Source organism: Sabethes cyaneus, chromosome 3, assembly GCF_943734655.1.
Source record: "Sabethes cyaneus chromosome 3, idSabCyanKW18_F2, whole genome shotgun sequence".
Taxonomy (NCBI): Eukaryota; Metazoa; Arthropoda; class Insecta; order Diptera; family Culicidae; genus Sabethes; species Sabethes cyaneus.
Genome location: NC_071355.1, coordinates 86,592,161 through 86,615,973, shown reverse-complemented (window position 1 = coordinate 86,615,973; position 23,813 = coordinate 86,592,161). Strand labels below are relative to the sequence as shown.

Sequence of the window (23,813 nt, the reverse complement as noted above, 5' to 3'; positions counted from 1 at the left end):
TTTCGTTTTTCGGTTCAAAACTTTTATCACCGGTGTTCCATATACATATATCCTCCATCGGTTCGGGTTCTTTTGTATGCCGAGGAGATTTCCGAGCCGAGGTAAAAGTTTTATACAATGACCACAGGAAAAAAGACTACAACACAGCGTATCGGGAATTTGCTTCCTCCGTGTAATATATTAGCTTTTGGTGCAAAATAATATTAAACTAGGGGATGAAAAATTAGACGTACACGTATGATAATAAGCGGACTAAGCGTGACATCAACGGAATGAACGGAGGATTTTTAACAAGCTTAACACTTTTAAATGGGATAGGTGCTGTATCCGAGAACGAGTTTCGAAATGTGTCATCATTATGTAACTTTGACTGTCACCGAAATGACACTAGATATACAAAAATATACATTTTTGTAAGCTTGGTGCAGCACTTAACTAATTACCTACTGTATACGGTAAAAAAAATCCGAAAGCATTTTACCTTAGTAGGTTAGGAAAATCATAGCCAATAAAGGTCACGTAGAGTCGATAGAAAATTATTCACTATTAATAGGTAATCGCCAACATGCTTATTTCGACCGTAAGGTGAATATGAGGGAAAGAATACTGCGTTTTCATAGCGGAAAATTAAACTCAAAAAATTGTTTCATTCTCGCAACATTATCAAATCGTGCTGAATGTTGGTGGTTTCGTGAGATCCAACAATAGACATATTATGCCCCGACAGGATACCACTCCCGATGGTTTTGAACAGTATCCATTTAAACTTTATGCGCAGTTGTGTTTGAAGTTTTAATTCAATTAATTTTTTCCTGAACTCACAGTCACCAGTAGAGTCATCGTGAAATATCTGTGCAAAAGTAGTGCACTTTTTCGTGAATATTCTGGAACGTAAGTGAATCTGTGGCGAATTTCAACTTTTCGATGTGAAAGAATGGTTGCAATGGATGAAAAATGTTTTTTAAGGTACTTTATCTCCAATTCGACAGGCTGCGACGTTCCTGGGGTAGTTTTGAACAAACGTAAACGTGTTAGATTAGGACAGAAGCCAGCTAGGAAATCCTAATCTATTTTACGCAAGAACAGAGTTTATAGCTCAAAAGCTCTAATTAGGGAAAACCATTCAAAGAAGAAAATGTCTAGCATAAGATGAACGTGCAAAAATAATAAATACATTGTACATTTATTTCATGACGATGAACTGTGTGAATTAATAGTACAATACATTCCCTATACTGTAAATAAGAAAACTATTCAATCAAATTTTAAACATGTTGCGGAACTGAAAAATTTCATTGATCATCACGCAAAAGTCAACCGAAAAGTTGAACTCGAAAATTTGTGAAAAACAGACGATAGGCAAATGGAACTGTTGGATTTTAGATTAAATGTACAATTAGGCGATAAGAAAGTTGCACAGAGAGTTCGCACAGAAAGTGGAATCAATAATAGGTCCCATGAAAGCTCACGACTTGTACCAGCAATACATTTGTGAATGTAAGTTATAGTTAATAAACGATATTTTACAAGAACTTTCTTGTCTTTAATTACCACTGGATGACATAATACACAACTCATTAGGTAAATTTTCAATTTTCCCACAATTTCAATAACAAAAAGTCCACGTGCCGTTCATTGTTTCCCATTGTTCGGGTACAAATTGAAAATTTTCTTCCTAGAAAGAAGCATCTCAAGCTTCTTTAATGAAGTCCTTAAATATTCATTGCGAAAAGTATCCCTTTTGTATGACGAATAACTTTCCGCGCGTTTCCCACTGAGATTTAATTTTCTATTTTTTTTCTATTAAGCTCTGTTCCATGCATCCGAGCACCACCGTTCCAAATCCCGTTCTTATATGCTTCTGTCCTAGGCAAGAGATACGCTGCCGATAGTAGTGAAACCGGGAAGGAGTCGTCTTTCGATGGTGAGTACTCAGCACAAATGGCAAGTGGAGCCCTAGGAAACATCTAAGAATCAGTAACAAGCTAACCAATTTCTTTATTGCATTTTCCTTTTTCCGGGGGAATAGCATTCGAGATAGCAAGCTGAGGCTCGCGGACACTTCCAATGGAAAATGAAATGACGATGATTGCAAACTTGCTTGCGCTGGCAGTTTTTGTGTGTGTTTTTCCGCTTGCGATGGAATTTGCTGGCGGATAAATAGCGGAAAAAAATGACGATAAGACGATGGCATTGCTTTCTCTTCTAGACTATTCGCTTGCTTTGCTTAACTTTCAAGAGATTCTCAAATTAATCGTACAATCGCTATTTGCTAAGAATTTAACTTTTTTGCGCCACGCTTGGAAATTACTTATGCGTTAAGCAATTTCGTGTTTCGTTGCGGTGACTAAAAGCATTCAACCTGCATTGATTCTTTTAAGCTTTGTGTACCTATTTCCCACAAATTTGCATCGCGTAGCTTCCGATACGTAACTGAAATACATGAAAGGCTGCTTTTAACATTTTTCCAATCCGATTGCCGCTTTGTTTAGTATGAAACTTGCCAAGAGGGAGAGAGAGAGAGGTTTTTGTGACATGTGGACAAGTGAGAGGGCATGAGCATGATATTTTTAGTAAAATGGTAATTTTTACAATTTACAATCGATTGTTATCAATAACCCCCTAATTTCTTTGTTTTTTATCGATCTTTAAGACCCACAAAAAAGAAAATTTGTAAAGTGCGATAATCTTGTCAAAAATCTTTAATTAATTTGAAATTGTTCCAAAAAATTCTTTACATCAATTTACATCTATATAAAAAGTACTATTATTCTTGAACGATAAAAAAAGAAGAAAAACAAAAAGTTATTCTTCTTTTTTTATCGTTTCAGGTATTCTACTAAGACGCTCAAATAAACATTAGTTAATTTGACTATTATTCTTACAAAAAATCAGAGGGGTTGTGCACAAGACACGACCGCATAGCTGCCGTATGACTACATAAGTCTCTTTGTAGCGATAGTAGCATGTATCCATGTATGTAATAATACGATTCTTCATGTATACATGCTCCATGCGTTGTACGTAACGTTTATCAAAGTAGGAACATCCCGATCAGTAGCGAAGAGCAAAATATTATCAAAATGTATTATTGGAAATCGAATAACTCATATCAAAATTTGGTCTTGCTTTGGCTGACATAGTTGGTAAAATAACAAAATATAATATCAAAATTTAACTCCTTTAAGGCCAAAAGAATAACTACTTGTGTTATTTGAACAACAAAGCAATAACATGACTGTATTCAGAGTTTAGAATAACATATTTTAGTATTATTAAGGTATTGAATAACAAATGCAGTAGTATATGATATATTAAAAAATCATTTCATAAAATATTTATAATCTAAAATCTCTTTAATCAATTAAAAAAATTGTATGAAATATATCGAATGTCATTTTAAGGCCAAAATAAGATATGATAACAAAATCAGTTATTAAACTCATCATACAACCACTGTTTTAAATATCTACTCAATAACAAAATGTGTTATCAATGTATCTCCATATCTATTCAATAACAAAATATACGATATTATTGATATTGATATTATTTTGCTCTTCGCTCCTGCTCGGGATTGTATACGTTCAATCCTCAACAGATTTCGGAGTATTTCTATGAATTTATTGAATCTATTTTATCAAAATGAATCAGTCACAATAAACCAAACAGTAAATTATGAAAATTGATCTGTTTCTACGTTGAATAGTGCTTTTCCTCTGGTAATCGGTACACGGTACGCGCTAGTTTTCAAAAAGCTGAAAATTTTACGCAAAACTTTTCTGCGGCTTACAAAAGAAGAACCCTGATTTACAAGCTGCAGACGTTTTGGATGTGGTAGAAAAGGTCGTCCGTAACCAGAAAACTTATTCCCGCCATTTGTTGGTCATCCGCAACGACGAAAAATTCAACTTTTCCCTCGTTGCCTGTGTTATTATCGTATTAACTGGACAAGAAAATATAATAAACTCTTCAATTGTTGCGTGGTCCTTAAAAGAACCGATTGTTTGATTATCATAGCTCCAGCTTGCAATAAACTTCCACTAACGCACTTAACGTAATTTTCTTTTTCGGTAAATTGGAGTACCGATAACCGCTAACCAGGCACGGCTTGTTGCAACGAACCAACCGGAAAACCACAGTAGCTATGTGAACGACGATGCTGTTCGTGTATAGCCATGAGTCACGATCACGATGAAATACCGGTCCAGGTGGTCAGCTGCAAGCGACGTGGGATAATTCTGGTATTTTTGTTGTCGTGAGCAGCACTTCCGCAGTTAATTATTTCATCACGGCAGCCAGCTCCAGCTTCAACAGTTTCCTTTCCTCAGCAGCCGATGAATACGACTCACTGGGAACTGCAGACGTGCAGGACACGAGCGTGACTTTCGCTTGCCCTTGATGCTTTCTCCTTTGTCGCGTCCAGTCATGCCAGTAAGATGTTGGCTGAGCTACTAGCTAGCGTTTGAATAATGCTGTTCGCCGGCTTACCTCGTGTAACCTCGTACCAGAGCAAGCGACAAGAATCGGTTCCGCGTATTTTTCGTGGTCCTTCATTCTATCATCTACGTTGAAGAAAATGGAGCATTACAATTTCAATATTTTGAAACGATGGTTCTACAATTGATGAAGGGACGGTAGGGGGAAGAAATGAAAAATTTTTTGGTGAAGGAGGGGAAGAGCGGAAAGGAAGGGGGGGGATTGGTAGCTATGCTTGACAAGTAGTCATTTTGACTCCTACCTTTTGTCCAATGCTGGAAGGTGCATGAGTCGAACCAAGCTGTAATCTGAGATTATAACCGGATTCGAACCCACAACACCCGCCAGGGCATGTGATTCGCTGGTACTTGTACCTTTGAACCATAGAGGCGCTGGACAAAAGGAGACCGTAAAATCCACTTCTCAAGAATAGCGACGCGTTTGGTTGGGTTATCGACACATATTGTGCCGCTTCCTACATCAATTGCAGATTACCACCGAGCGAGAAGTTTTAATCTAACTACTTTTGACGTGGGACTACGTCTTTGTTTACTATCTGGGACTGGGTAGCACTTTGTGAAAACGAAAATAGAAGTGTAACGTTGGAATGAAAGATTTCAAATGCTAATAACTCCTAAACTACTGAACGAAACTGAACAATTTATATGCCGTTGGAAAGATAAAATGGCCAGCAATCTTATGGAGGGTGCGAGAAAGCAATTTTATGGACGGCGTAAGAGGGGGGGCTCCGATACAAATGAAACACAAATTTTCTCAAAACTCGAGAACTAATCAAGCAAATGGAACCAAACTAGGCATGCAGTGGTTTTAGAAAGTAGGATTTTTTTCGATGGTGTACTGAGACCCCTTCCCCTTCTAAGAGGGGGGACTCCCATATAAATGAAATGCAAATTTCTTCATAAATCTACAACTAAGCAGGCAAATGGAACCAAATTTGGCAAGTGGGAGTTTCAGAAGGCAAGAATTTTTCCTATGGTGAATTGAGACCCCTCCCCTCTTTATGAGGGGGGGCTCTCATACAAATAATGTACAAATTACTTCATAATTCGAGAACTAATCAATCAAAAGGAACCAAATTTGGAATACGTGGGTTTTTTCAGGCAAGAATTTTTTCTATGGTGTACTGAGACCTCTTCCCCTTCTAAGAGGGGGAGCTTCCATAAAATGAAATACAAATTTCTTCATAACTCTAGAACTAATCAAGCAAATGTAATCAAATTTGTCATGTAAGGGTTCATGGAGGTATGAATTTATTTTATGTTGGTTTGAGACCCCTCACCCCTGTGGTAGGAGGATAGCGATAACTCAAGAATTTTCGGATATTTCACTGCCACACTAAGCCACTTTTTAAATTTTAAATGTATAATTAACCTTACATTAAAGTACACCGGTAAGTAGTTTCCTGACGTTCCCTGTACTACGGTAATGGAATAAGAGAGTGCGATGATGTTGTAACAAGCCTTTTATAGCATTAATTATATCGTGGTCGTCGATCAGTTTCAATTCAGCGTAGTCGAAATTATTCGATGACTAGGTAGCGAATTTGATCTGCATTCAGCGAACCGGTTGAAGAGTACCATTCTTTCGCGGATACGCGACCAGAGGATAAGGACTCTCAAACAAATAAAACAGAAAATGTGCCATATTTTTTGCTATGTAACAAGCGATAAGCTGTGAAAGTAAACTAGTAAAACCTTCTCGGAGCAAAACACAGTGAATCGAAGCCGTTAACTTTCATGTCACTTGCCATTCTTGTCAAAAGAGAAGGACATTCGAATGGCACGTCATATTTGCGATGAACGTGCTTTGGCTTTAATGTTATTTGTAACCAATGGCCCTTTTAAAGGCCACAAGCGAGTAAAAGTAAGATTATTGAAACATTTCAAGCTACGCATAATCATATTTAATACAATAATCTGTGGGCTGGTCTTTCATTACTATTTCAACTTTTATGATACACACAAGTGATTTTTAAAAGAAATCTTTGTACTTAAGAAAGCGTTGTACTTATGAACCCTCGTCCACGTATTTTCAAAGCCATCATTGCATTCAATGAAGAATTGAATCTGAATATTTTGCTCTTCTCTTCTAAACAATGGCACTCATGGATTCTTATAAATATATAGTCCTACGTCACCCATTCGTACAACCCTTAGGGCTGTATACCTTGTAGTTTTTACTTTCAGGACGACGACACTATGCCGGCCCTTACGACTTGCAAGGTACTGCACGTGACGTTGTTCGTCTGTCAGCGTGTGTTCGCCGCGTTTCTCGGCGCGGGTTTTCGAGGGAAGGCCTCGTTCCTATGTAATAGTCAATTACGTCAATTTCCGGTGAAAGTCGCACGTTGGAGCTACTAGTTATCCTCGTTGATGTCGTTTGATTAGCTGGTATATCTTGGAATAATAAATAACCTATGTAATAGACCCAAGTAACAATTTGGGTTTTATTACATTCTTATTATGGCATTTAAGACTAAAATTGGTCTTGAAAACCGCAATAAGAGTACAATAAAACCTACATTGTTGCTTGGGAGACTAATCTTCCCTCGAAAACCCGCGCCGAGAAACGCGGCTAACACACGCTGACAGACGAACAACGTCACGTGCAGTACCTTACAAGTCGTAAGGGCCGTTAGCGCTCATCATTTTTCATTTTTCGTGACACTCGCATTTTTCGATTTTTTGGAATGACCCCCTATACCAGCTACCTTCCTGAGAAACGTAGTCCTACGTCAAAAATTCAACAAAACGTTTAATGCCTTTGGATCGAATTTCCGATGCTGCAAAGCGGCGAAGAGTAGCAGAACTTGGAAATAAGTTTTAATGCGTCCGAGCTACTTTTTGCGGTACAGATGAATTTTCGTTCTCTGGGAAAAAAGTACAGCTCTGATAATCAAAGAAGCTACCCAAAATTCTTCAAATTGTTTCACGCGTTGTCTCCCAAAATCTGCTCCGTTGCTTTCATACTCGGAGGTAGAAGCATTATTAGTATTAATAATGAACACCGGTACCTATATCCAAATCACAGTATATCCAGGTTCAAAATCATGCGAAAGCACGAAATGCAAACATATACCCGCCGTACTATAAAGTACTAGAAACTGCTGCTATCCGGAAGAAATCACAGTTACTGAGTGTTTAGCAGAGACTACAATGCAGTCATTGCTGAATCACATGTCCCGTCATATTTTGGAGACAAATCCGAAATACATACACACATTAACTGACGATGAACGGCGGAGCATAACGTTCGTCGTAAAATGGGATTTCGACGGTAGCAGTGATCACCATCTATACAAACAAAAGTTCAAGTCAACCGGCATTTCACTTTCTTATATTTTTTGACCTCAATTGTGCCAATAAGGGCACAAGCAGAAAACGGAAAAGTTGTTATTCAGAATGAAGTCCCATCATCTACAAGGTACTGTAGACCGTTGAGAATTAAATATACATATTAAAGAATCGACAGTGCGTTTTAAACCACTGTGCCACGGCTCAAGATACTCGACAACTGTGCAATGGAATCTGTTCTTTTTTTAAGAACCCCCTCCACCAATGGAGGGCCCAACATGCTAGATGGTATCGAGATGTTCAATGAATTTGCGACGAGTAGCCCAGGCCGCGTACAGTGAAGAGAAATTCTTAATATAGCAAGAGTCACTCCGGTTCTTTGCTGCTAGTAGGAGAAGAAGAAAGAGAACACACCTATTGACGTAGGAGCTTGCAAAAAAATGCTTGCAGTGAATGAATTCAATGGAGTAAATGAAATCATAAAATCACGAAAAATGCTTAGCGGTTTCCGGATCGATTTCAAATACTTTTGCACTAATCAATCGGAAAATCCTCTATGTATCAACCCCAATATAGAAACCTATTGATTTTAAAGTACGCACTATTGAAAAATTGAAAAAAAAAATGAAGCATTGTCTAACTTAAAAGTCTCGCTTCCGTACGTGACTTTAACGTACTTTTAAAAAAAGTGACAAAATCTCCCCGACCCAACAGGTCGAAGATTCTTTGCCACGATTGAACCTAGATTAATTTGATATCTGTGCTTGGGAAGTACGCCAGAAAGAGTGACAAAGCCTCCTCGTCCCAACAAAATTCGTTTCGAACGCGATTAAACCTTTCTGTTATCAGTGTTTGGTAAGCACGCCAGAGTGCTAAACCACTCCTCTTCTTCGACCGGTGTCATCGTTTACACTTTAAGCCTAGTGCAATTTGATGTCCTGAACGTAAACAATTTTGTTGAAGTATAAGACCACCCCTTTGATTTAACCGATATCACCTTTAAACATTAAATCTAGTCCAATTTGATGTCCTGAAAGTGAAACTTTATAGAAATGTGAACAGTATGTAATCTTTTCCTTTTGCCAGATTGCATCCATATACTGCAAGAATTTGGTCGGAACTGTTGTTTTGCTCGGAAACAGGGTTGAAGCGATGTTTGGGCATGTGACATCACGCAGAAATTCTCAAAGCGAGGAAAATCAGCGGCTCTCCTCTTCGAGAACAGTTTTGAATGTTTCATTTGCTGCTTTGCGTCAGTTAGTTGCCTGCAATTCTTTACATAGTTACAATAGTCAAGCATTACATTTAGATAAATTTCTTTCGAAAATGATGGACAAGGCAAGGCAGGAGGGATCCGTACTCACGTCAATGTTTATTTGGTATAAGGCAGTAAGGTACAACACATTTTCCAAACAACTCTAACTTACTTATATAGTAGCTTTGAATCATGACAATGAGTAAAAACATGTAAAAAAATCAGAAGGGTTGTATTCCAGACACAACCGCGCAGCTGGCGTAGAACTACGTTAGGCGGGTTTTTGGCGAAGGAACCTTGAATATTAAAGAACTTCACACCATCAATAAAAGCCATTTCTTGATTTGACTTCACCAAAATTCAAATATTACTATATTTAGCGCACGTTTGTCCGCGGTGACAATAAGCAATTAGCAAGTTTGCCGTGCAGATGCCGTTTAAATCCATTCTTTGCCATCTGTTGTCTGCTCTCTCATTCCGCGGTTGCAACCGTCAAAGCACGAAAATTGATTTACATTAGCCAGTCCATGACGGCATATGTCGCCTGTTCGCAGCGTTATGTAGCTAGCAAAATGCAAAACGATAATGGCTTTGATTTTCTTTTTACGTCATTTCAGTGACCTTTACATGTTAAGAACCCAGGACTGCGCAACCATCGCAAGTTTATTCTGCTTCTCTGTCTTGAAGCAGCAACAGCAACCACAACCACTAGCGTAGCGAATGTAATCGTCGTCCGCCGATACGGAAAATGCATGGGAAAATTTCACCTTGTATGTTTCCATTGATTTTCACTAAGTAGCGATTGAAGAACAATCTTTTCAAGAAAGCCATACCATCACCATCACCATCAAAATCCGTTCTAAATTGGAAGAGCTATTAGCATTCGAAATCTTTCATTCTTTCGTGACGCTGATTTAAATCCAGATTTTGGATTGACACCCTGCGGTAAGACGTAGTCTACGTCAAAATTATCGACTTGCAAAAATTTGAATTTCTCAACCTGCAGCACAGCCAAGCCATTCATAAACAACATAACATACAACATAACATCCATAACATACAACATAACATACATAACAACATAAAATAACATAACATAACATAACAATTTTTTGATGTCATCAAAATACATATATATGTAAATAGTGTTTAATGTTGAAGAAAGATTTGAGACGTTAGTAACATTCATTTAAAAAAATCGAATTTTCTCAACCGGCAGTTAGTCCCAACAAATGCTGCATGTAGCATGATGTACATGAGGAATCATATTATTACATGCGTGGATACATGCTGCTATCACTATTCACTACAAAGAGACTTACGTAGTCCTGCGTCACGCATGCGGTCGTGTCTTGTACACAGCCCCTCTGATGTTTTCTTACAAGACTTCAGTTTTGATTATATTCTTACACCATATTCATACATCGCTGAAAATAAAGGGCTTGTTGCACAAAAATTCACAGTATGTACGGTTCACTTTCAGGACATCATAATTGTAAATTAATACTGTAATCAACCGTAAAGTTTACTTGACGACTCTTGCGATTTTCGTAGGCTACTAATAGGTGGATCTGATGGTCCGAGACTAGTCTATGCAGTACAAAATTTTCATACCTCTTAATGTGTTTGTTTCGACTTTCTAGAGCTTCCTCAGAGAGTTGTCCAATAGGGAATGAAATAGGAAAGAAAATTTTTCAAAATGACACGATCCTTGGATCAAAATCTTATGAACGGTTTTCTGCATATAGTACCAGGAATATGGATGTGGAACAGGAAGTATTGCCATCTCCAAGCAGTACTTCCCTTAATTTCCTAGGTTTTCTTCTATCTCATATGCCATAACGTACAGTATTGCTTCTCTTCTTTGATTTGCACTTGCGTCGCGCTTTCAGTCGTTTTAGCAGTTTTTCCGGATTTCTAACCTTCTACCTGTATTGCCATTGTTGGAGTTTCCTTTTTGACTTCAAGCTTATACGAAATATTTATGTATGAAGTATTCGAAAAATCTAATCCATGCATGGAGAATGCTTAATCCAAATTCGTAACGTTCGTTTTTCATCGCTTTAGTTCTTACATGATCGATATGATTCATTTCTTTTGGGCTTGCTCCGCACAAATAACACGACTGTGTCGACTTATTTTCTACCACCGAATTGATGGCTTTACCATCAACCATGGACCGTAAAATGTTGCAAGCAACTTTAAAAGCTTCATTGTTTTTGACGTAGGACTACGTCTTACCCAAGGGTGTCATTGCAAAATTTAGATTCAGACGAGCGTAACCAAATAATGAAAAATTTCGAACGCTAATAACTCTACCAGTTCTGAACAGTTTTCAATGGTTTGGCAATTGTATGGTAATTAGTACATCATTGTTTTTCAATTCGGTCCCAAATTGATAAATAGTGAAAATCAACCAAAAGTTTCAAGGTCAAATTTTCCCATGCATTTTCAGTATGATCACCATACTTCCCAGGCACAGACGACAATTGAACATACATCCTAGCTACAAGAGTTTCAGTTTATTTCTATTAACGAAGAAAAGCGAGCAGGTTTCTTCGTTCTATCTATAGTTACCATATATATAGCTCTGCGGATAGAAAATCAGGCACCCCTGATTTTTGAAATTAAATTTGAAGTAATGAAGAAATGCGCTGGCTTTTAAGGAAAATAATCGCTAGTCGGCGTTGAAAAAGGTTCCATGAAAATCAACACTCCAGCTTCTTCTGGGTGTACTTCAATGACAAAGTAGTCATTTGCTTGATTGCATCGTTTTTACAATGTTACCCTTTAGAGGGTTAAGGTTACTCCTACATTTCGTATTTTGAAAAACGATTGACTCCGCTTTTGTAGTTTAAATTGGCTCCCAATTGTGTATCCGCTGAACTATATATTTATAGTAACTAGTTCTAACAGGACGATGTCACGCTTATAGGGGGAAGAGGAGGTTGACAAATTTGTAACATATACCAAACCTCGTGTTTTTAGTCTTGACCTTGAAATGCGGCCAAGCATATATGCATATATTTTTTTTTTTGAAACGGTCGTTCTACAATTGATGAAGGGACGGTAGGGGAGAGTAATATAGAATTGTTGAATGAAAGGAATTGATTTTGGTCAAAATTTGCATGACGTAATAAAAAGATGTCCTCTAAACTAGTAGGATGCTCTGAAAGTAAATTGGAATATTTGGGAAAGTACTTACAATCCCCACTTCGAACGATTGTATAGATATACTGCTGTCATGTGTAGTGATGTCCGTTAATCGTTCGATTAATTTAACTAATCGAATAACACATGGAATATTCGAATAATTTTTAGTCAAATACTGCCAGCACGAGTAGTTGAATTAATCGAATAGTTCAATGAGTACAAATAATGCCCGAATAATGCTCGTTAATGGTTCATAATCGTTCGATTAATCTGACAGACTGACTGACTGACACGAATAGTTGAATTAAATCGATTAGATCGATTAATCGGTAATCGAATAATTGAAAATTTTGGACATCACTAGTCATGTGTTCATAACTGATGTCTTGGAAGAAAAAGTTATGGAGGTAATGTGAGTCTAGATCTTGAGTGAGGGCATTAAACGATCTCTTGCACCTTCTTAAGGCCGTATCCCACTAGCCGTTGCCGTTCCACTGCAGCGGTCCGGTTCCTTTCCGTTTTCAATCACATTTGCACAACCGCAACCGCGCCCGTTCCCTTTTCGAATTCGTTTTGTAAACAATAATGTAACGTGCATTTTTTCACTTTTCAAGAAAGTACAGTAGACTCTCGGAAAAGTTAACTCTCTGAAAAGTTAATTGTTCAGAAAAGTTAAGCGAATATTAGCTCTCATGCAACGCTCTAAAAGTTAATTTTTGGCTTAACTTTTCTGAGAGTTTAAATTTATTGGTTGTCCAAAGCGTTCATTCACACGTGTAATAGACTAATCTCAAGTTTTTAGTCTTGACCTTGCAATGTGGTCATACATATATATTGTAGAACCATCGTTTCAAAAAATATTAACACACACGTGTGTTTCCTGTCATCTTTATTTCTCATTTTTCGGTTTATTATCGCCTTTCCACAACTTCATACAGAGTATCATCAAAGCTGGGATTAAATTAAACTCTTGTACCGGACAGTCGTAGTAATAGTTCAATACGGGCACATAGTTGCTTCAGGATTTTTGATAACAAACTGGAAAAGTGCAAACTCAGATTGAATTTTAAATGCAAAAGAAGTAACAGTATAATACAAAAAATAAGCACGAACATTGTCAAAAGTAAACTAGATTAACCGACTATTTGAAATTTACTGAAAGGAGCTAAGTATCATTTCATAAGGATCTTGGTACATATTTCTTTACATTACAACTTCCAGATTCCTAAAAATGTATATCCTGTATCCGAGAATATATTTTTCGCTTTTGTATTTATCATTTTCGATGACTCTTAGGACTACTCAGAAAAGTTAATATTTCGGAAAAGTTCATCGACCCATTCCCCAATCGATTAACTTTTCCGAGAGTCCACTGTACCATGTCAACGAGAAAACGATATTTTGAAAATTGCGAATTATTTCGCCGTCGGCAATTAACTGCAGCTATTTTACTACATTCGAATTTGTTAGAAAAACAAAAGGAATCTAATAAAAAACGAAAAGTGTGGGTGCATTCATATTTATTGCGTCGTGAAGAAAAAGGAAATCATCAAAATCTATTTATGGAATTAGCCTTGTCTGTTTATCGATTTTGAAGGTAATAGCAAATAAACATGAATAGGTGACTCATGAATCTCCGTTATCATAATATGTATTTTATTTAGATGTTTACGTATGGACGCAACATCTTTTGAATATCTACTCAAGAAAGTTACTCCTTATATTCAAAAGCAAGATACTCGTTTACGAATAAGTATTCCACCTGCGGAAAGGCTTTCTCTGACATTAAGACACCTTGCTACAGGTTACTTTTCATTTTTACATCACCTTTATTCACTCATATAAATTCCATATACAGTGGTTTACCGATTTTATCTACCCATCCGAAAATTTTTGGTAGATATATTTGGAATGTAGACAAATTTGGGGAAAAATAAATTGCTCCAAAATAATTTAAATGAACAAAAAATATTGCTATTATTAATAATTTTTTTCAATTATGTATTATTTCAGCGTAATTTTAGGCATAGGGGTTATTTTATTCATATCAACCATTAGCCATAATGCATGTTAACTCAGCAATATTATGAAAAAAGACATATCGAAATTCAAAATTGCTCCGATTTTATTCAAATTTTGTGTACTTATTCCTTTACAGTAAATTTTAGATCCGTATTTTCATTTGGTACTTAGGGTTCTCTTTTCTAATCTTGTTACAGGTCTGTTTTTTGATCGTATGTAAACAACTAGCTTGCCATTGAAAGTACATATAATGAAAAAATAAAAGGCGAATATATTAAATATTTTAAGTGATTTTAAGAGGTTCATACAAAAAATGTTTTTGCAATCATAAAAAAAATTGAACGTCAGTTTATTGTTTTTTTTCTGTAAAGCTCATTAAAATGCCTTTTATTTGGTAATAAAATTATTAAACTCGGTACAATGATTCAAAAGATTAGAATTTTTAAAGAAAGAAAGGTGACAACCATAGTTCCTAGCGGAGACGGGGTGTGCCCGTTGGCGTTACGGTATAGAAAAATCTCACGAAGGATCATTATGAAATGTTAAAAATATGCGTTACAAACAAAATAAATGAAAGTTACATTGCGTATTTGACTTCAGCATTATTATACCCATTCTGTGTATAATTACATACCACAGATGCCATATAGTAAACTATAATATACAAAGAAATATTCTCTGTTATGCATAAATTCATGAAATCTTCCAAATTTTCATTCCTTATGGTTGAAATGACAATTTAAAAAACCCGATTTAATCCACCTAGTGGTGAAAGGAACCTTTGTTATACGGTCTTACTTGCTCTTTGAGATCGAAATCGACAAGTCTGCGGTACATAATTCATCTATTGGTTAACGTTGCGTAGTGCGTTGGTTTTCATAAAATTTTTGGAAATTGAATAAGTTTACAAAATTTGAACAAAATAGCAGCACTTATAAATTTTGATAGATCCTTTTTTCATGAAATTACTGAGTAAGGGTAAGTTGGTTGTTACTAATTTTATTAACCTTCAATTACTCACGCATTTTGTACAACACGTGTAGGTTTTTGAATGCCATATTGTTATAAAGTTACAAATCGCTGTTTAACTAACGTATATTCTTCGTATTATTTCGTATTATGAGCAAAATGTCATAATTATTCAATGCATTATTATTTTAAATTGTTGGGAAAATAGATCAGCATAAACTGACATCACAGAAACGAAGCAGTCAGCATGTGAGGTGTACCGCAATTGACCCCAACTGGAATTTTCTCTCATTTCTTCATATGGAAAAATGGTGTCTGCATGCAGCAAAACTATCAGGAAATGTAAAATGTTTAAAATGTATCCGTCTGCTGGTAGTCTAGTAATTCGGGGTCAAAATTTGGGTATTTTTTATAATCAAAGTTCTACAGTTCCTGAACAAGCAAACATAGACGTATGCTATTTTCAGCAAAGTTGTGTATTTTTACTATTTGTACAATTTTGTAGTACATGAACAAGTCATACAATAATTACAAAAAGAGCTAAAATAGAAAAACTGATTTTACAAATTCATATACAATAAAAAAGATTTTGTTATCTTCGCTGAATAAATAGAAGGTTACTGTATTCAACAAAATTTTTTGTAATTAGATGCTCTAAAACTTTGCAGAACATATCAATGTCTTATATTGAAACTGAAGAAAAATAATTTTTATATTTCACTTTTAGGGGGATTAATCAAAATTTAAATTCTACCAGACGATAGAGCTATCAATTTCAAGAAACTCTTCCGAAGGTTCCATAAACCTAAAACCATGTTTTCCCAGTCAAAATTCTAGTGCGCATGTCTTTTTGGCTTTGGGTCATTGTGCGCGCGAGTAACCGTATTACAAAAGTTGGCGCGAGTGTTGGAGGATTAATATCTTTTGATCGGCAAAACCGATTCTTCTGAAATTTGGCAGATATATTTCCAGCATTAAAATCTCTAATTTGATGCCAAAATAATTCAAATTAGATAAATCATCTTAGATGAAATCGTTATAAATTATTGTAAATTTTAATATGTTGTATTCAATTGCTCATAACTTTCAAATTAAACGTCCAATCAAAAAACAAATCAATAGTGATCTATTAGGTTATGTTACCTTTCAAATGAGACTAATAACGCCTAAATCGGTTTAGTCATCTCTAAGAAACAGGCGATAATTATTACCTTGTCAAAACAGGTTTTTTAAGCATAACTTTTAAACTACTTGTTTGTTTTCAATAAAATTTACCCAAAAAATTTAGTGTTAACAAGAGCTTTTGTGGGGGAGAAGAATAGCACCACTTTTGATAGTGAAACCCGAAATTTGGTTATGGTTTACTTCAACTGCAAAACGATTATGTTTATTAAATATGGCATAATAATGTGATTAAATTCGCAAGCTTACAATTATTTGGTGTACTTAGCTATCCAATTGAAGGATCGTAACACTTGGTAGAAATCCGTTACCAAATATCTAATTAATTATAATTCTTTATAATAAATGTGCTTTCATATTTAGGTTATAATCTAAACTTACATGATAGATATTTAGTAACAATAAGAAATATATCTTTTGGGCAATTAATTATGCACTTCACCAATCTACGTTAAATACAGAAAATATTATTTGGTTATGTAAAAAATAAGAATTTACATACTATAAAATATATAAACGAGTAATTATAACTCCGCGAGCTCCGTTTTACAATCTGATTCTGGCTTCTTTTTCGTAGACAATAAGATGCTTTTGATATCACTACTAACGTAGCCAAATGTACGTCGATCCAGCCGATCGCAAGTCGATTTATATGATCGCTGGTCGATCAAGCTGATCGCATGAAAGTGCGTCTGCTACTGCGCTGCATCGAGGGGTCTCGTCGTCACAATCCCCCGCCGGTGAATCCTGGTGTGGACGCGGTTCCTCCAAGTGCCTATGGTGGGATTCACTATTCTCTCTGACGTCGAGTACCGCCAAATTCACCGCTGCACGCTTTACCACGCCTGTAGCCGTTTGGACCAATGCCTGCCGTACTCGGCCGTCACGTCCCCGAATCACGTCTAATACGCGACCTCTGATCCACTGATTCCTTGAAGCTCCGCTCACTACAAATACCAAGTTACCTACTTTGATGTCTTCGACCTCGTCGAACCATTTGCATCTGCGGTTTATGACTGGCAGATATTCTCTGATCCACCGTCGCCAGAACTCATCGCGTAAATATTGAGCCAATTTCCAGCTGCTACGCAGAGTAGCATTCCTTTTTATTGGCTCCGACGGAAGGGTTTTCTTCCCACTCGAGCATCCCAGCAGAAAATGGTTCGGGGTAAGTGCTTCTTGATCAGCCGACTCGAGTGGGATATACGTTAATGGTCTATGGTTTATCATGGCTTCTGCTTCACACATGATGGTAAGTAAAGTTTCGTCGTCCGGAACTCGGGGAGAATCCAACAACGTTCCGACAGCGACTTTCACGGATCTCACAAGTCGTTCCCACACGCCTCCCATGTGAGGCGTTGCAGGAGGAATGAATTTCCAGCAGGTATGGGCATCGGTGAATGTCGTGGCCAATGCTCGATTTCTTTCCAATATCTCTTGTTGCAAAAGATTACTGGCACCCGTGAAACACGTACCATTATCCGAGTAGAACTCAGCTGGAGATCCACGTCGTGAAACGAAGCGCCGAACAGCCAAAATGCATGATTCCGTTGATAGACTGTACACCACTTCTAAATGCACTGCACGAATTGTCAGGCAGGTGAATAGGGCCACCCACCGCTTAGCATTGCTCCTGCCAACTTTGGCATGGATTGGTCCAAAGTAGTCCACGCCGACAGAAGTGAAAGGTTGAACGAATGGTGTCAATCGACTGCTGGGAAGGGACGCCATGGGGGGATGACTTGGAGAAGCTTTGGCTATTCGACACAAATTGCATTGTGACATTACTTTTTTAATTTGCTCCCGAAGTTTAGATATTTCGAAGCACTGTCGCATTTCGTTCACCACGGTTTCTCGATTCGCATGACGAAAGTGACGATGATACCAGTCGATCAGAAGGAAAACTATTGGATGTCCCTTTGGGAGAATGATTGGATATTTTGCATCGAATAGAACGAATGGTGCAGCATCTATTCTACCACGCTTGCGGAGTATGCCTTTTTCGTCGAGAAATGGCCACGTTTTATAGATGGAACTAGATTTCGCAACAACAGCATGGCGCGATTGAGGAGACCCTTGAGTAGGTTTGAGAGTCGCTATTTCTGAAGGAAAACCCTCCGCTTGTGCCATCTTCCAGAGTGCTTCTTCTGCTTCTTGAAATTCCTGCTGTTTAATTTCTTCAAGTTCAAGGGGTAAGCGGTTTCTTTTTCGGTGAAGATTCTGAATGAAGCGGATAACGTAAGCCATTGTTCGATTGAGCTTTTCCCAGCGACCGAAGCGACTGACTTCCACGAGTGGTGAAGCAGATGTGTGTATAAGCAGAGGACGTATTTCCTCCACCGTCGTAGTAAATCGCCTTTGTTCTGGCCAATGTTCTTCTGTTGTTCGTAGAAAACATGGCCCTACAAACCATGGGTTATCGGAGCGAAAGTTTGGATCCGAACGCCACTTAGTACCTTCGTCTGCTATATTAAGCTTGGTAGGAACCCACATCCATTCTTGCGGTTCAGTCGCCATTAGTATCTCACCCACCTGAACTGCAACAAATTTTTGATATCGACGATGATTTGATTGGATCCATGCCAACACAGTAGTGGAGTCACTCCACAGGTAACGTCGGCAAAAGGTTAAAGTGTGAGAATTAATAACGGTATTCATAAGGCGTACTCCTAGCACTGCTGCTTTTAACTCGAGCTTCGGGATCGACAATGTTTTCAACGGAGCCACCTTGGTTTTGGCGGCCACCAACGAAACCTGAATGCTTCCGTTTACCTCCAGCCGGAAGTAGATTACACAGCAATATGCTTGCTCGCTGGCATCTACAAACGCATGAACCTGCAGGTTGGGATTTCCTGCTGGCAGGCCTGAAAGAAAATAGCACCGTGGGATCCGGAGTGTATCCAACAGAGGAAAGAAACTTGTCCAACGAATCCAGCGTTCGTAGAGTTCCGCATTGATTGGTTCATCCCACGTAATTCCGGTTGCCCAACAATCTTGTATAATTATTTTCCCATGGACGAGAAAAAATGATAGCAGGCCCAGCGGGTCAAAGAGTGACATAACTACTTTTAATATTTCGCGTTTGGTTGGAATGTGTTCCTCTCGAAGTATTGGAAGTAAATCTTTCCGAAGCATAAACGTGTAGGTAAAACAGTCGTCTGCGGGAATCCATCGCATGCCAAGCACGGACTCCGTTACTCCTTCACGTTCTAGCGCCAAATCTTTTGTACCATCGTCTGAGATCTCACCTATTAGCGATAAAACTTCCAGTCGGTTGCACAGAAAATTTCGTATCTCGAAGCCACCCATGGTATGCACGAGCTTCACCTGGTTAATTACATCAACTGCTTCCTGTACCGTTCGAAAGCTATCCAACAGATCATCTACATAGTGGCTATTTAAAATAGCATCAACCGCTCGAGGAAAAGCGTCAATAAATTCCCTTGCGTTAAGGTTCTTTACATATTGTGCCGAGGTGGGCGAACATGTAGACCCAAACGTGGCAACGTCCATCACGTACACCGTAGGAGGCTCATCGGATGTTTCGCGCCACAGAAAGCGCTGAGATTGACGGTCAGATTCCCTAATTTTGATTTGGTGGAACATCTGCCTGATGTCCCCACACACAGCCACGGGAAACTGCCGAAACCGGAAGAGTACGGTGGGGAGAGGAGATAGCAGATCAGGTCCCTTCAGAAGAGTAGTGTTGAAAGAAACTCCATCTACTTTGGCTGCCGCATCCCAGATGAGTCGTAACTTTTCTGGTTTTCTGGGATTAACGACGACGCCGAGTGGTAGGTACCACACCTGATTCGCTTTCGTAGAATGAAGTTCCATTTCGCTGGCCTTGTGGGCGTACCCTTTCTTCACATACTCCTTTATTTGCATGTTAACGCGTTGCTTCAACTCTGAATCCTTTTGCAACTTACGCTCGAATGAGAGGAGGCGCTGAGTTGCCATGGGGAAACTGTCCGGAAAATCACGATGGTCCGCCTTCCATAGCAAGGCCGTCTCAAAACCCGACGTCGTACGTCGGGTGCTCTCTTCAAGAATCCTTCTCGCACGTCTATCTTCTGCCGATTCCAGTTTCTCGACAGGAATTGTAGTACCTGCAGCTTCGATGCTAAAATATTCTCGGAGTTGTTCGTTAAGCTCGCGGTCTGCATCGGAGATCGCGCTAAGATGAAAATAAACAGATGTTGTTTTATCGGAACTGTTTGCACCGCACCCGTATATACTCCATCCCAGCCTACATTTATTTGCAATAGGATCAGCGTTGCCGCCTTCGCGCCGCTTCAGCGGCACAGTCAGACGAAGGTTGTCCAAACCAATTAATAATTTCGGTTGACGCTCTCCATAATCCTCAAGCGGTAATCCTCTCAGGTGGGGATATCGTCGTGCTAAGTCGGTATAACGAATCGTTTGATTGGGAAGTACTAAACTGCTAACCGTGCGGGCTCGAAAAGGTTGACGCCTCGTTGCACAGTTTTTACCTGCTATCTCCAACTGCAACTGTTGCGATTTCGGTTCCTCGCGTTTCATGTTCCCGGTCCACTGTAAGGTCAAAGGCTCAGACCTTCCTGCAATGCCGAGTTCTGTAGCTACTGTTTCCTCTAACAGGGTAACGGATGAACCCTCATCGATAAAAGCAAAAACCGTGATTGAAACACCGTTCCCAAAAAGCTCGACTGGTAGGATACGAAATAGTGGACAATGCAATGCACCTTGACTGGTGTGACTTGCGGAAATTTTCACAGTGGGCAGAGGGTGGAGCAGAGTGTGATGCCTGTCACTGCACCCGTCGATCGCACACCCTTTCCATGACTTACATGGCCATTTGCCGTGATTATTTAGGCAAGTTCTGCACAATCCTTTTTGTTGTACAATTTTCCATCTTTCGACCACGCTTAGGGATTTGAAACGAACGCATTCATTTACACGATGTCCAGCTACGCTGCACGTAGGGCAAGGTTTACCGATCGAACCTTGAGACTTGCCTACCGCAGCAGATTCAGGCATTTTTCCGAACTTCTGCTCTGTAGAATGCATTTGATGAAAAAACTTTTCTTTTGGTTTTTGCTTCTCTCCTCTAGGCGTATTGTTGATACACGGTAGCTCAAACGTCACTTCGCTTGCTGCTTCTACCAGACCCGACATGAAATCTCCAAAAGTGGCTAACGTTACGGAAGGGAATTGCCCTTTGAACATAGCCCACTGTAGCCTCAAGGGCCCGGGCAATTTTTCAATTAACTCCTGCATTAAAACTGGATTTGTCAGATGGCTGACTTGGTGTGCTGCTTTAAGATGGTCTACAAGATTTTGCACAGCCAGGCCGAACTCCATAATAGTCGCTAACCGATCATGCCTGGGTGGCGGAAGTCGTTGTATCTTTTCGGTTAGTGATCGAATCAGTAGTTCCGGTCGACCATATAATATCCGCAAAGTTTTAATAACGTGAGGGACTCCAGCGGGTAGCAGCAAGCGACTGCGGACTGACTCCAGCGCATGGCCTTTCAACGATCGTTGTAGGCGAATTAGATTTTCTGCATCGGTAAAGCCACAAGCAGCTGTCGATTGTTCGAAGCTGCTGATGAAGATCGGCCAATCTTCTGGATGGCCACTGAAAGACGGAAGTTCTCTCCCCATTACCTGACGGGCAGCTAATTGTTGAGCTACATTTACCTGTGGTTGAGAGTGAGACGGTGCTTCGACAGGGTGCTCGACCACCGACCTAGCACGTGGAGGAACTATACCACTATGTGCTACTTCTTTGTCTTCGACGGCGTTGCAAACAGGCCCATCATTTGCTTTCAGATTGCTCACCCAATCCATCGTACGTTCTTTTGGATCGAGCTCCGATCCAATGCGACTACCAGAAACGGACATCTGCTGCATTAACCCACGTTTCTTTTCTAAAGACTGCTGACGTATCAATTGTTGCTGTGCTTGGAACGCTTTAGATTCTTTTAACTTACGCTCGCGTAGCAACTTTTCCCGCTCCATCAGTTGTCGTTGCTCTTCGATTTGACGCTGTTCTTCTTCACACTCTTGTTTTCGAATTTTCTCCTGCTCCAAAAGCTGCTGTTCCTGCATACGTTGCTCCTCTTCAATCAGCCGCATTTGGGCTTCCATTGCAGCACGGTTACTGGATGTAATGCTATTAACAGAAGGCGTAGGTGGAACTTTGCTTTTGCCTTTTGATCCCATTTTACTGGATGTTTTGGTAGATTTTTTCTTTTCAGCAGCCGCTGGTTGTAGAAACACAGATTTTTCTGTCGACTGCTTGGCGATACACGATTGACATTGATACGGTTGATCAGCAATCCGCTCATCCACCCCGGCACACTTAAAATGCTCCCATTCCTGGCATATATCACAAGCAACCATGTGATTGTCCGCCGAATCTGGCAAGGTACAACGCTTGCAATTAAATCCGGTGAGATTGTGTTGTCCATCCATTGTTATTCCCACGTACAAATAATTTTGAAGAATGTGGGGGAGAAGAATAGCACCACTTTTGATAGTGAAACCCGAAATTTGGTTATGGTTTACTTCAACTGCAAAACGATTATGTTTATTAAATATGGCATAATAATGTGATTAAATTCGCAAGCTTACAATTATTTGGTGTACTTAGCTATCCAATTGAAGGATCGTAACACTTGGTAGAAATCCGTTACCAAATATCTAATTAATTATAATTCTTTATAATAAATGTGCTTTCATATTTAGGTTATAATCTAAACTTACATGATAGATATTTAGTAACAATAAGAAATATATCTTTTGGGCAATTAATTATGCACTTCACCAATCTACGTTAAATACAGAAAATATTATTTGGTTATGTAAAAAATAAGAATTTACATACTATAAAATATATAAACGAGTAATTATAACTCCGCGAGCTCCGTTTTACAATCTGATTCTGGCTTCTTTTTCGTAGACAATAAGATGCTTTTGATATCACTACTAACGTAGCCAAATGTACGTCGATCCAGCCGATCGCAAGTCGATTTATATGATCGCTGGTCGATCAAGCTGATCGCATGAAAGTGCGTCTGCTACTGCGCTGCATCGAGGGGTCTCGTCGTCACAGCTTTCATTCGATATCAAAATCATTGAAATCGATCATTTGGTTCCGGAGAAAATCGTGTCACGTAATTTTCACTTTTTTACTTATAACTTTTAAACGAAATGTCGGACCTCGAAGCAATTCAATAGTGATATACTAGGCAATAATACCTTTCAAACAAAAGTAATAGCGAACAAATCGGTTCAGCCATCTCCGAGAAACAGGCGATAGAAAAGTTGCGCCCCGCACATACATACACACATACACACACACACACACACAGACATTGCTCAGTTCGTCGAACCCTGTCGATTGGTATATATGGCTCGGCCCTCCGGGCCTCGGATCAATTTCGTGTTTTTCG

General features: G+C 38.8%; 2 protein-coding genes across 2 annotated transcripts in view; one reads left to right on the top strand and one right to left on the bottom strand.

The window, feature by feature from the left end:
- Positions 1 to 9,765, top strand: part of LOC128739836 (protein amalgam-like) — a 166,551-nt gene extending 156,786 nt beyond the window's left edge. The window contains exons 6-7 of the mRNA XM_053835336.1: positions 3,873 to 3,885; positions 9,666 to 9,765. Of these exons, the coding sequence (XP_053691311.1) occupies positions 3,873 to 3,885; positions 9,666 to 9,765 (113 nt within the window). The remainder of the gene's footprint in view (positions 1 to 3,872; positions 3,886 to 9,665) is intronic.
- A 7,257-nt stretch (positions 9,766 to 17,022) lies between these two features.
- On the bottom strand, positions 17,023 to 22,833 carry LOC128739835 (uncharacterized). The gene has a single exon (XM_053835335.1). The coding sequence runs from the start codon at positions 22,831 to 22,833 to the stop codon at positions 17,023 to 17,025; it is 5,811 nt and encodes a 1,936-aa protein (XP_053691310.1).
- Positions 22,834 to 23,813: the final 980 nt, after the last annotated feature.